This window comes from Martes martes (assembly GCF_963455335.1).
Source record: "Martes martes genome assembly, chromosome: 15".
NCBI lineage: Eukaryota > Metazoa > Chordata > Mammalia > Carnivora > Mustelidae > Martes > Martes martes.
The window spans coordinates 38195328-38207603 of NC_137903.1; the positions used below are offsets into that span (position 1 = coordinate 38195328).

General features: G+C 50.0%; 1 protein-coding gene and 1 pseudogene across 2 annotated transcripts; one reads left to right on the forward strand and one right to left on the reverse strand.

Moving 5' to 3' along the window:
• Positions 1 to 576: 576 nt before the first annotated feature.
• On the reverse strand, positions 577 to 2492 carry LOC308356088 (F-box only protein 27-like; annotated as a pseudogene). Its single transcript has one exon. The product of its transcript is annotated as an F-box only protein 27-like (transcript).
• Positions 2493 to 2733: 241 nt separating this feature from the next.
• Positions 2734 to 11872, forward strand: DEGS1 (delta 4-desaturase, sphingolipid 1). Its single transcript, XM_080824034.1, has 3 exons — positions 2734 to 2905; positions 7487 to 8229; positions 11367 to 11872. Exons 1-3 carry the CDS (start codon positions 2824 to 2826, stop codon positions 11511 to 11513), a joined length of 972 nt encoding a protein of 323 aa, XP_080680160.1. The 5' UTR covers positions 2734 to 2823; the 3' UTR covers positions 11514 to 11872.
• Positions 11873 to 12276: the final 404 nt, after the last annotated feature.

A 12276-nucleotide genomic window follows, 5' to 3' on the forward strand; every position in this document is an offset into this window, starting at 1 on the left:
CCCAACTTGCAGGGGACCCCTGATATGGGGAGGGGAACTTCAGCTCCGGGTCCCTCCAGCGAGGGACCCCTGATGTGGGGAGGGGTCCTTAAGCCCCAGGTCCCCACCAGGGATGGGAACTCTCTGATGCAGGAAGGGATCCTTCAGCCCTGGCTCCCCACCAGTGAGGGGACCCCTGATGTGGGGAGGGATCCTTCAGCCCCAGGTCCCTACCAGGGATGGGACCCCTGACATGAAGAAGGGATCTTCAGCCCTAGGCCCCTACCAAGGAGGGAACCCCTGATGCAGGGAGGGATCCTTCAGCTCCATCTCCCCACCAGCACGGGACCGCCTGATTTGGGGAGGGGACCGGCATCCCCTGGTCCCCACCAGCAAGGGGGACTACTTGACCCAGGAAGGGGAGCTGACTGGATCCTGCCCAGTTCTCACTAGAAGCCCACACACCTCCCCCCAGGCTCCAAGGCCACAGTTTGTGCCGCTTGGGGCTCCCCTGTCTGCTAGATGGGATGCTGGAAGAAATTGTGGGTTTTGTTTCTTTTTTGGCAAAATAATAAATTATGTGAGACTGGCAGATAGTTGTTGCTGATATATTTTTCTCTCAATGTTTACAGAAATTTTCAAACTAAAAAGAGTTTATTTGAGAAAGAGAGCACGTGAGCGGGGTGAGGGAGAGGAATAGAGAGAGGCAGAGGGAGAAGCAGACTCCCCGTCAAGCAGGAAGCCCGATGCGGGACTTGATCCCAGGGCCCTGAGATCATGACCTGAGCTGAAGGCAGACGATTAACCTGAGCCACCCAGGCTAAAAAAATAATTTTACATGCCACACAATCATTGGGGTTCTTGAGGATATGCACACATTATTTTGAGCTAGTTGGCTTTCAGCTTCGAGACTTGGTCCCCGCCTTAAAGCTGGCCAACATTATGTCTGCCACCCGAGGCGGCTGGAATTTTCCCAGCCGTAAGGACGAGATTCAACTTCAGAGAAGGCAGGCCCTCTCTAAAGGGATGGATAAAGCCCCTGAAGCAGAAAGGACAGGAGGCAAGGGTAGAGGGGACTGGGGCTGAGCAGAGGGCCCCAACGGGGAGGATCAAGAGCCCCTCCAGGTCCAGCATTCCTCTGTGCTCACCAAGGGGAGGACTGCCCTGTAACAGCGGTACATAGCTCTGAAGGAAGAACTCTCTTCTAGTAGTTTGCAGAACCTGAAGAGGCGGCCCAGCAGGATCCTCGAGTACCCAGGATGCCAGGGAGGCAATGTCCTTCCTTGGTTAATGAGAAGTCCTGGCCAGCGGTCCCAGGTCCCAGAAGGCACCACTAAGGTTGTTTTTCAAGGATAGCTCTGGACTAAGACAGCCGAGCCCGCACGACCACACTGGAGTTGGTGACACGGGCTCCATAGTGACGAGCCCAGAACTGCGTGTCCTGGCCCCAGTGTTTGAAAGACACAAAGCGCAAGCGGGTCCTGATGTTGGAGAACAGGTGGGTGACCTGAAAGCAGACGTGGTTGTTCCACTGCTGGATGGGATCCGGGGAAGAAGAGAATTCATCCAGGACGTTCAGCTGGCATCTAGAAGCTGAACAAGGAGTCGGTACACACAACCACAGTCGTCTCGGGCTCCCCACCAGTCAGAGACATAGATCTCAATCTTGCCGCTATCTAGAAGCTCTGGCCACAAACCCTCCTCCACCAGGTCCAAGACTTGTTTTTTGCAACACCGCCTGCAGGAAGACACGAAGCAGGTCTGCGAGGGGGTCCCGGGCACCGGTGTCAGGTTTACCTCCACCACCCAGCCGTCCCCACCGTGCCGCACCGTCCAACCCTGGAGGCCTTCCTGGCCGCAGGGGTTGCGGATGAGGTTGTGTCGGTCCGAACGGTCGGAGCCTGCAGAGGCGGCTCAAGAGGCCCGGCCTGACGTCGAAGCGCGCGGGCAGGCAGCTGCGGACGAGCGGCAGCAGGGCGCCCGCTCCCGGGCCAGGATGCGCATCCACAGGGCCTGGCTGTCCACCAGGGCACGCCAGTCCCGGCACACCCGGCGGCAGGTCAGCAGCGTGCGCGGGGGCACGTGGCTCAGCACCAGCAAGAGCAGCTCCAGGGACAGCCGGCTCAGGTCCAGCACCTCCTCGGGTTCCGGCTCCCGCGCGGAGACCCGAGCGCGCCGGCGTCGGGAGGCCCCGGCGTCCATGGTCCACTCCAAGAGCAGGGGCGGCGGTGACCTGGATCAGAGCCCGGGCTCCTCGCCGGTGGCTCTCTCCTGTCCTAGCAGTATCTTCCTCTTTGTAGTTTCAGCCCAAGTCTCTTTTGTAAAGAAGAAGTGGTGACTAATTTTGGAACAGAAAGCCCTCGCAGAAGAGGCTGTGGCCGCGATTGTCACCGGAGCGGCCGCGCGCCCGCACCCTCCCAAGGTTCCGCTTCCCGCAGCAGCCGAGAAGCGCCGCCAGTGATGGGCGAGCCCGTCCCGCTCAGGGGCGGCAGCCCCGCCGCGCTTACAGCCCGTGGCGGGGCAGCCTGCCCAGTCTAGCGCCCGTCGCTGACGTCACGGGGCGGGGCCCGTGGGGGCGGGGTCAGAACGCGGATAGAACCAATGGGACGGAGGGGCGGGGGCCGGAGGGGCGGGACCGTGGCGGCAGGACCAATGGGCCGGCGGGCTGGGGGCGGAGCGGGAGAGGTGGGACCGCGGGGGAGGACCAATGGGCTGGCGGGGCGGGGTGGGGCGGGGCCGCGGGGCTCCGCCCCGGCCTCGGTCTTCACCCGGAGCTGCCGCAGCCGCTGCCTCGGAGGGAGAGGGCCGGAAGCTAGAGCCGGTGCGGGTCCGCCAGCTGCCGCCATGGGAAACCGCGTCGCGCGAGAAGACTTCGAGTGGGTCTACACGGACCAGCCCCACGCCAGCCGGCGCCAGGAGATCCTGGGTGAGGCCGGGCTTGCGCCCCGTTATGTGCGCGCGGCCTCCCGCCGCCGGGGCGCGCTCTCCGCGTCGGCCTGGCGCCCCAGCGCCCGCGGCCCGTTAAAGAGCCGGTGGGGGCTCGCGGCGGGCGGGGCCCCGGCGGGGAGGTCCGGGTGTTCCCAGCAGAGAGGGGGCGCTCGGGGGGGCGGGGTTCCCGGCGGAGGCGTTTAGTGGGCTTCCGGCGGGCGCGGGGCTTCCCGGCGCGCCCGGGCAGTCCTTGGCCCGGAGAGCCTCCGGCGCGGGCCCCGGGAGTGCGGGCGCCGGTGGGTGCGGGGCAGGGCGTGGTCCTGGGGCTGCGGGCCCCGGGCCGCCGCGGTCCCGGGGGCTGACGCCGGCGAGCGGGCCTGGCCTGGGGCGGGGGCGGGGGACTGCGAGCGGGGGCGCGCCTGGAGGCCGCGAGGACCCGCGCATGGAAGATCGGCGGAGCTTAGCCGGCTGCTCCCCCACTGGGCATCCAGGGCCCCACGACCCTGGCTCGCTAGGCCTCGGCGGGCCCTGCAGGTGGAGGGCGCGCTCAGCTGCCGGGAGCTGCTTCCAGGCCGCTCCTGACGCCGGGGTCCGGCACTGTGGTGAGTGGGTTACAGACAAGACCCCGCTCGGCACTCGCAGGAACTAGTCCCTGGTACCCCCACTCTAACGACGAGTAGGTAGAGTGAGGAGGGGTACAGGGGTTCCAATCGAGGCAGATGCTCTCCACCTCTTCGAGAAAATCGGGAAACCAGCGGGTGCCAAGTCGAATAGGAGGAATAATTTCCCACAAAGCCTCTACCTACCTTTTCTTCTCAACATCCATTTGCCCAGTGAGCAGAGAAAACCAGCCCGAATTTTGCTGGGGTGTCTAGAGTTAGGAATTTCATGTTTAGAAATTGGAGTTAGTAGGCCCAGTTAAAATGGATTTTAAAAAATGGAATCAGTAAATTGGTAGCTTGAATCTTTACAGTTGCTATTCAGGATAGCCTTTTAAGAGACTTCGGTTATTGGGTGTGTGCTTTCTTTTTATTTTTAATTAAAACGTATAGTTTGCATGATTACACAGGAGAGACAGCGTCTGATACATCTGATCTATGCCTTAGACAATCAACATGCCGGGTAAGAACAGTGCAGTGTCCACCTTGTAAAAGACCCAATGCCTCAGTACTGGAACTTAGCCGTGGATTTAATACTCAGATAATCAAGGAAGTGAAAAGGTGCCTATTGATGCTTATCTTGACAATGAGCCTTTTCCCACATACTTAACATCACCGAACCATTTCACTGGGAAAGGAAAAGGATGACAGATTCCTCAATAAAAATATAGCCCTTTTCCCTGCAGGTGCAAATACTGCTCAGTATCCCATTTCAGGAGTGGAGATGGAATAACCCCGTGAAAGATGAGAATACTTAAATGATTAAAAGATAGTTCTGGAATTGGCTGGGTTTGGGCAGGGGAGAGAGAGCCATGAGAGAACATGGGTGTTTTTTAACAACTGACATCTGTATGCTAAATGTGTGTTTGGAGTCATATTTAAAGTTCATTTGAAAGGTGGCTCAGTCGGTTGAGCATCTGGCTCTTGATTTCAGGTCAGGTTCAGGATCATAAGACCGACCCCCCCCCCCCCCCCCGCCAAGCCGGGTTCCAGGCTGGTGTGAAGTCTGCTTAAGATTCTATGTCTCCCTCTCCCCGCCCCCCCAAATGAAAAAATAAATCAAAAAATAAAAGAAAAAACAATGACCTCCTTAATGAAGGCTAGGAACGAGACCGTTATTAGTGGATCAAGTAATGCAGCACAAGAAATACTCTTTTTACTGCCCATCCACAGGGAAACCGTGTTTTTTAACAGCTTCATTAAGAGACAATGCACGAACTATAAAATTCATCCATTTAAAGCATACAATTCAGTGTTCTTTAGTGTGTTCACACAGTTGTGTAACTACCAGTACAGTCTAAGTTTTAGAACATTTTTTTCTTCCCAGAAAGAAACCCCATACTCAAAAGCAGTTCTTATGTTCCCCAGTCACACTCCTCAGCCCTAGGCCACCACTTTCTGTCTCTGGAGAGTTTACCTATTCTGGACTTTTTTTTTTTTTTAAGATTTTATTTTATTTGAGAGAGAGAGCATGAGCAGGGGGACTGGCAGAGACACAACCAGACACCTTGCTGAGTAGGGAGCACAGCGTAGGGTTCGATCCCAAGACCCTGGGACCATGACCTGAGCAGAAGGCAGATGCTTAACTGACTGAGCCACCCAGGGGCCCCTATTCTGGGCATTTCTTATAAATGAAGTTATACAGTCCTTGGTCTTTTGTGACTGGCTTCTTTCCCTTTCCATTATGTTTTCAAGGTTCATCTATGTTGTACTAGGTCGGTATTTTATTCCTTTTATCCACCAAGGAAAAGTCCACTGTATGGCTATTTCACATTTCATTTATTCATTCTTCAGTCGGTAGACTGTGGGATTGTTTTCACCTTACGACTACTACGAATAATGCTGCTGTGACCCCTCACGAGGAAGTTATTAGATGGATATGTTTTCATTCCCCTTGGATAGCTGCCGAGCAGTGGCATTGCTGGGTCCTTGGTAGCTCTGTGTTTAGCATTTTGAGGAACAGCCAGATTCTTCCAAACCAGCTGACCGTTTTACACTGTCACCAGCAACTTGTGTGGGTTCCGGTTTCTTCATATCCTGATTACTGCCTGTCTTTGTCATTGTAACCATTCTAGCATGTGTGAACCAGCATCTCATTTTGGTTTCAGTTTGCATCTTCCTAACAACTGATAATGTCGAGCATCTCTCATGTGCTCATTGGTCACTTGTGATTTTGGTATAGTATCTAAGAAATCACAAAGGTTATGGAGATTTACTTCTGTTTTCTTACGAGAGTGTTACAGTTTTCTTGTATTGAGGTCTGTGATCTGTCTTGAGTTACTTTTTGTGTATGGTGTGAGGAAGGGGTCCATCTTCATCCTTTTGGATGTTGATAACCAGCACCATTTGTTGCAAAAACTCTTCTTTCCCTATTTAATTATAGCGGTACCCTTGTAGTATTGATTTTTATGTACTAAAATAAGCTTTGCCAACATTTGGTACAGAATTACTTGGAGCAACTTGATTTGTCTGAGAACGAGGCATGTGAATTTTGTCATTTTAGACTATCTAAAATGTGTATTGCCTTCTATCCTTTGTCGGATGTGTCAGTTTAACCAAGTTTTAAATAAGGTAAAGATGCTGGAGCTCTGTCAAAACAGAAACACATAATACTACTTACTGAATGAATTCTTCAAGAAATTCTTTCTTATCCACCAATTAACTGAACCGTTGTTATTCTGTTGTTGGAGAATTGCTCCCCAAATGCTCATATTTTACTGAATGACATGATAGGAAAATTAGTTTTAGACAAATTCACTTCTAGGCCTGTAGGGTTACTTTTTTCTTTTGTCTCTTGCCTCCAAAATTATTCATAGTTGATAAAATGAACTAAACCAATGAAGATTAGAGTTTAGGGAGCAGAGAGAGAAAATGGGGAGTTATCCACTTGGGTTAGTTCTACCCTCATGTCGTATATATAAAACCGGACTTCAGTAGTCTTCCTTGCAGTATAAGCTCTCGTTGAATTCTTCGTTTCACATGTAGAGGAATGAGGATGAAGCTTCTCTTTTCCCTTCTTTATCTGAATGGCCGAGCTCAAGAAGAAGGTCCTTTCCCTTCATGCTGTCCTGGGTCATACCTACTCAGCAACACATAAAACCAAAGATCCTGGGGCTCCCTCTTGTTGTGGGAGGAGGGGGTGGGTAAGATCCAGAGAAGAGTGTGTATTTGCCCTTAGAGGACACTTGCCTAAAATGCAGAGATTCTGTTATTGGCCTTTTTGGTCATACTTGGATATTTGCATGTAGATTCAACAGTGCAAATAAGAATCTGAAAAATTAGCACCGTGCAGTTCTCACACATTATCCTGATTTCCTGATGCCTGTCAGGAGGCCACACAGGCAAAAATCTTAGCTATCTGAATGTCTAAAAATAGGGAAGTGGGTAGAAGTTACAACTGGCAACTAGAAGTGATTCCATCGTTATAAAGGAAATTATAAGATCTAAGTATGTGTCTTTTACAACAAATATATATCGTATGTAAGTACATTGCATATACATGATATGTAAGTACATACATATGTTGTACCTTCTGTCAGACACTGGAATAGATTTATCAGACTGTGATCACAACTTTGCAAAACTTACCAATTTTATATACAAAGAACTGTTAGGGGTGAAAAGGGAATTGGGCGCCATGAAATCTTTACTCATTTGTGATTTTCTTTCTGTTCCGTGTGGAGTCTAGATTTTGAGGCTAATTTTTCCTGCACAGATTTGTTGTGACGTGGTATTTGGTAACTTTACTATTGGAATATACTCCTCCCTGTAGTGGATAAAGCCTCTAGTAGAGGGCATATCATGATTGGGAAGAAGAAAAAAATTAATTAATGTGTTAATTTAATGGGTGTTGATTTAATCATAATTGCAGAACGAGTGTGTGCTCTTCTCAGTTCCTGGTTGTTTGTTTCTCTTTACAGCAAAGTATCCAGAGATAAAGTCCCTGATGAAACCTGATCCCAACTTGATCTGGATTATAACCATGATGGTTCTCACCCAGCTGGTTGCATTCTACTTAGTGAAGGACCTGGACTGGAAGTGGGTCATATTTTGGGCGTACGCCTTCGGCAGCTGCATTAACCACTCTGTGACTCTGGCTATTCATGAGGTCTCCCACAATAGTGCCTTTGGCCACTACAGAGCTATGTGGAATCGCTGGTTTGGCATATTTGCCAATCTTCCCATTGGCGTTCCCTATTCAATCTCCTTTAAGAGGTATCACATGGACCATCATCGTTACCTTGGGGGTGATGGCATCGATGTGGATATTCCCACCGATTTTGAAGGCTGGTTTTTCTGCACCACTTTCAGAAAGTTTATATGGGTGGTCCTTCAGCCTCTCTTTTATGCTTTTCGACCTCTGTTCATCAACCCCAAACCCATTTCTTACCTGGAAATTATTAATACTGTGATCCAGGTCACTTTTGACATTATAATTTACTACGTTTTGGGAGTTAAATCTTTGGTCTACATGTTGGCAGCATCCTTACTGGGGCTAGGTTTGCACCCGATTTCTGGACATTTCATAGCCGAACATTACATGTTCCTCAAGGGACATGAAACCTACTCGTACTACGGGCCTCTGAATCTGCTCACCTTCAATGTGGGTTACCATAACGAGCACCATGACTTTCCCAACATTCCTGGAAAAAGCCTTCCACTGGTAAGTAAAGAGATTTGACACAAACTCTAATTTCTGGGGGTTTTATGGCCAAAATCAGTCTCAGCTTTCCCATTTTAAAAGGAATCTAGTAGAGACACGTGGATGGCTCAGTCAGTTACATGTCTGCCTTTGGCTCAGGCCATGATCCCCGGGGTCCTGGAATCGAGCCCCACCCCACCCCCCTCAGGCTCCCTGCCCAGCAAGGAGCCTGCTTCTCCCTCACTCTCAAATAAATCAAACCTTAAAAAATAATAAAACAAAAGGGTTCTGGTGTATTTTGCCCATCTAAACTTATCAAAGCAAACGACAGGTGTGCGTCCTCTGTGTGCCCCCTTAGAGTCATCCACATTCCCTCTGAGTCCCAAAGCCTAGCAGTGGCCCTCGGGTCCGGAGTGCTGGAGGATCTGCCGACTTATAAACTATGTCAGAGATTGAGAAAGGAGTTCCTGTGCAAAGTGAGCTCAAGTTCACCTTGCTTTCATCGCTGTTAACATTGATGGGCTAAGATTTAGGTACTGGCTTGTTGGGAAATGCAGACGTCCCACGCAGTTGGCCCATGCATTAAAAAACAGTTTCCAGGGTGGCAAACTTTCTGCAGGCAAGGCCTGCCTGTTCCCCACGTGGCAGTGTGTTGTTTGTGGAGGACGTGAAAGAACACAGTTTGACCCCCCATCCCTCCGTCCTCTGCAAAGGCCCACCTTCCCACCTTCATAACTTCATTTATCTTTTTGGTGAATTCTTTTATTAGAGTTCCCTTCCTCAAAATCGGTGGCTTTTACTGTTTATTACCAAAAAGTGTTCCCATAATTCTAAAAAGGGGAATATGTATGAAATGTAATACTAGTTTTTCTCAATTTTTTAAGCTCTGATATAAGGGAGCTAACTTTTTTTTTTTTTTTAGATTTTACTTATTTATTTGACAGCGCAAATGAGCACAAGCGGGGGTGGGTGGAGGGAGGGACAAAGGGAGAGAGAAGCAGACTCCCCGCTGAGCATGGAACCCAATGTGGGACTTGATCTGACCTGGGATCATGACCCAAGCTGAAGGCAGATGGTTAACGACCGAGCCATCCCAGGTGCCCCATGGGAGCTATTGCCAAATATTTTATGCCGTCATATCTACTCAATTGAATTTAATGGATTTCCTCATAAGATTTTAACTATTGACGTGATTACAAACACATGAGAACTAAGTATGACATCTGATTACGAGTGGATTCCCACTCAAGGAAAAGAAAGGTCTAGAGAGGACATTGGGTCAGTGGGGAAGCTTTAAATCTATAGTGTATCACAGAGAATATTGTGTTGCTGTTAACTTTCTTGGGTGTGAAAATAGCATGGTGGCTTTGTAGGAGAACGTCTTTGTTCTTAGGAGGTCCGTGGCGAGTATTGGGCTGGCATGTTAGGGGTGAGTTGTCACATGTCTGTGGCTTGCTCTCCAAAGGCTCAGCAAAGAGCATATTAGGTGGTGTATGTCCATGCAGAGACAGGTAGCGACTCACAGTGGTGGTGGGCCTGGGTAAAGGGCATAGAGGTGTCTGTTCTGCTCTTTCAACTTTTCTGTAGGTGTCACATTTTTCAAAATAAAATGTTTGGGGGAAAACCATGCAACGGGAGCCAAGTTTGAAAGCAGGTGTAATGTGTCTTGTGTCACTCAACCTGTGCACATGCCTGATGGCAGGGGAGGCCTTGTTTGCCTCTTCCCTAAAGAAGTGAATTTCCCCTTACTTTTCAAAGAGGGTACAAAGCTGGTTGCCCTTTAAACAAAATCAACATTAACCACAGAGTTGATCCTTGAACAACACAAGGAGCAGGGGCACCAAGTCCCCACAGGGTTGAAAATCCACATGTGACTTTTGATGCCCCCAGAACGTAACTACTAGCCCACTGTTGACTGCAAGCTGAACCCTGATGTAAGCAGTCGGTTAGCACGTATTTTGTACATTGTATGTATCATATACGGTGTTCTTGCAGTGAGGTAAGCTCGAGAAAAGAAAGTGTTAAGAAAATCGCAAAGAAGAGAAGACGCATTTACAGGACTGCACTGTGTTTAGTGAAAAAATGTCTGTGTATACGTGGACCCATGTGGCTCAGACTGTGTGGTTCAAGGGTCAACTGTACCTTAACATATGGGTTTCTTTCTTTCTTTTTTTATTCTTTTAATCTTCTTTTAAAAGATTTTATTTATTTATTTGAAAGAGAGACCGCACGGGCAGGGGGAGGGGCGGGGGGAGAAGCAGACTCCCCGCTGAGTAGGGGGAGCCCAGTGCAGGGCTCGATCTCAGGACCCCGGGATCACGACCTGAGCTGATGGCAGACGCTTCATGGACTGAACCACCCAGGTGCCCCCATCTTACTGGGTTTCTTGAACATTCCCCAACCTGAGAATTTGCTTGCTTCAGACATCACTTGCCGCAAGGCCCATGGTGAGCAGTGTCTGTTCCCTTCCCGCCCACTGCCTGCTGTCACAGTCCTGAGCTGCCGTGACAGGTGTCCTCAGAGCTCTGGTCTTCCCTTAGCCCCTCTTCCTGTCAGGTGTGCATCAGGGAGCATTCTGTCCTGTGTCCTCAGCAAAACCCTGCTATTTATTGGATCCTTACATTACGGTGGTTACAGTGCATGATGTTAACAGGTGTGTGTGACAAGGTTTCTTGTAACAGCTTTAGTAAGATATAACTTACATCTGTAGCTCAGCTACTTAAAATGCACCATTCGGAGCCACGCGGGCAGCTTAGTCAGTGAAGTGTCTACCTTCAGCCCAGGTCGTGATCTCAGGGTCCTGGGATCGAGCCCCACGTCGGGCTCCCTGCTCAGCGGGGAGCCTGCTTCTCCCTCTGCCTCTGCTGCTCACTTTTGCTCTCAAATAAATAAATAAATAAAATCTTTTTAAAAAATAATAAAATCAGACGCGCCATTCAGAGCTTGATGGGACAGTCTGTGATCCTAGAGGGTTGAGTATATGTCACCGTCGAACTGCTCTGTGCTGGAGTCCGGCCGCGGCTATTACATATGAGTGTTTGGGGAGGGAGGCGGCCAGAGGGTGGTTCCTCTTCTTGGTGCTTGTGTCTGGCGTTGGCCGTCACGTCCAGTCCAGCCGGACTCCGCCAGCACTCACTTTTGCATATTTGCCCTCGTAGGTGAGGAAGATCGCCGCTGAGTACTACGACAACCTGCCCCACTACAACTCGTGGATTAAAGTACTGTATGACTTCGTGACGGATGACACCATAAGTCCCTACTCGAGAATGAAGCGGCATCAGAAAGGCAAGGTGGTCCTGGAGTGAAGGTCCTTTGTACTCAAGGAATTCTCTGTGGAGCTTCACGAGGGCTGCAAAGTGGGCTTTCTGCGCTATTAATCGAAGCCCAGAGAGGCAGAGAGGCTCCTCGTGTGGGTCCCAAGTGTGAGCCCCGCGGTCCCCGGAGCTTCCCCGGTTTCCCACCGTCAGCCTGTCCAGCCCGCGCTCAGCTTTGCTCCCACGGAGCGTGTGTGTTGCATCATCGTTGTTGAGGATGGTTTCCCTGATGCCTGACATTTTGTAAGCGTATCGTAAAGAAGCTTTAAAAAAAGCCATTTCTAGTACATTATTTTCACTATAAAGTTGTACTTTATTAAAACAGCTAATAAACTGAGCTATTAATCACAGTAGTATTTATCACATTTTCATACTTTACTGTCTTTATCTAATACAGTACTGGGGTGAGTTTACTTTAAAATGCCACCCCCCCCTAAAATCTGGAAAGATCTTTCCCTGTAAGCTGAATTTTTAACTTTTACTATTATAAGTGGAACTGAGATGACACACTCCTGAATCCTGCAGAGCCTCATAAATAAATGAAGGGCTTATTGTGATCGATCACATCCAACACTGAACTTCCTTTTCCAGATGCAGCGACTCTCAGATTAGAAGCTGCTCCCCCTGTATTGCAGCAGGATGGGGGTGCGGTCTGACAGCAGACAGCTGGTTTCACGGGGCCAGTACCCCGGGCCGAACTTTGTCACTGGGATAAACGGAGTGTGACGTGGTGAAGTATTTTATTTTTTCATCT

Excerpts from the sequence above, each read along its gene's own strand:
- DEGS1 (XM_080824034.1), top strand. The coding sequence starts at position 2,824 with ATGGGAAACCGCGTCGCGCGAGAAGACTTCGAGTGGGTCTACACGGAC. Across the intron at positions 2,906-7,486 it reads CCGGCGCCAGGAGATCCTGG|CAAAGTATCCAGAGATAAAG; the intron begins GTGAGGCCGGGC and ends TTCTCTTTACAG. Across the intron at positions 8,230-11,366 it reads CTGGAAAAAGCCTTCCACTG|GTGAGGAAGATCGCCGCTGA; the intron begins GTAAGTAAAGAG and ends TTGCCCTCGTAG.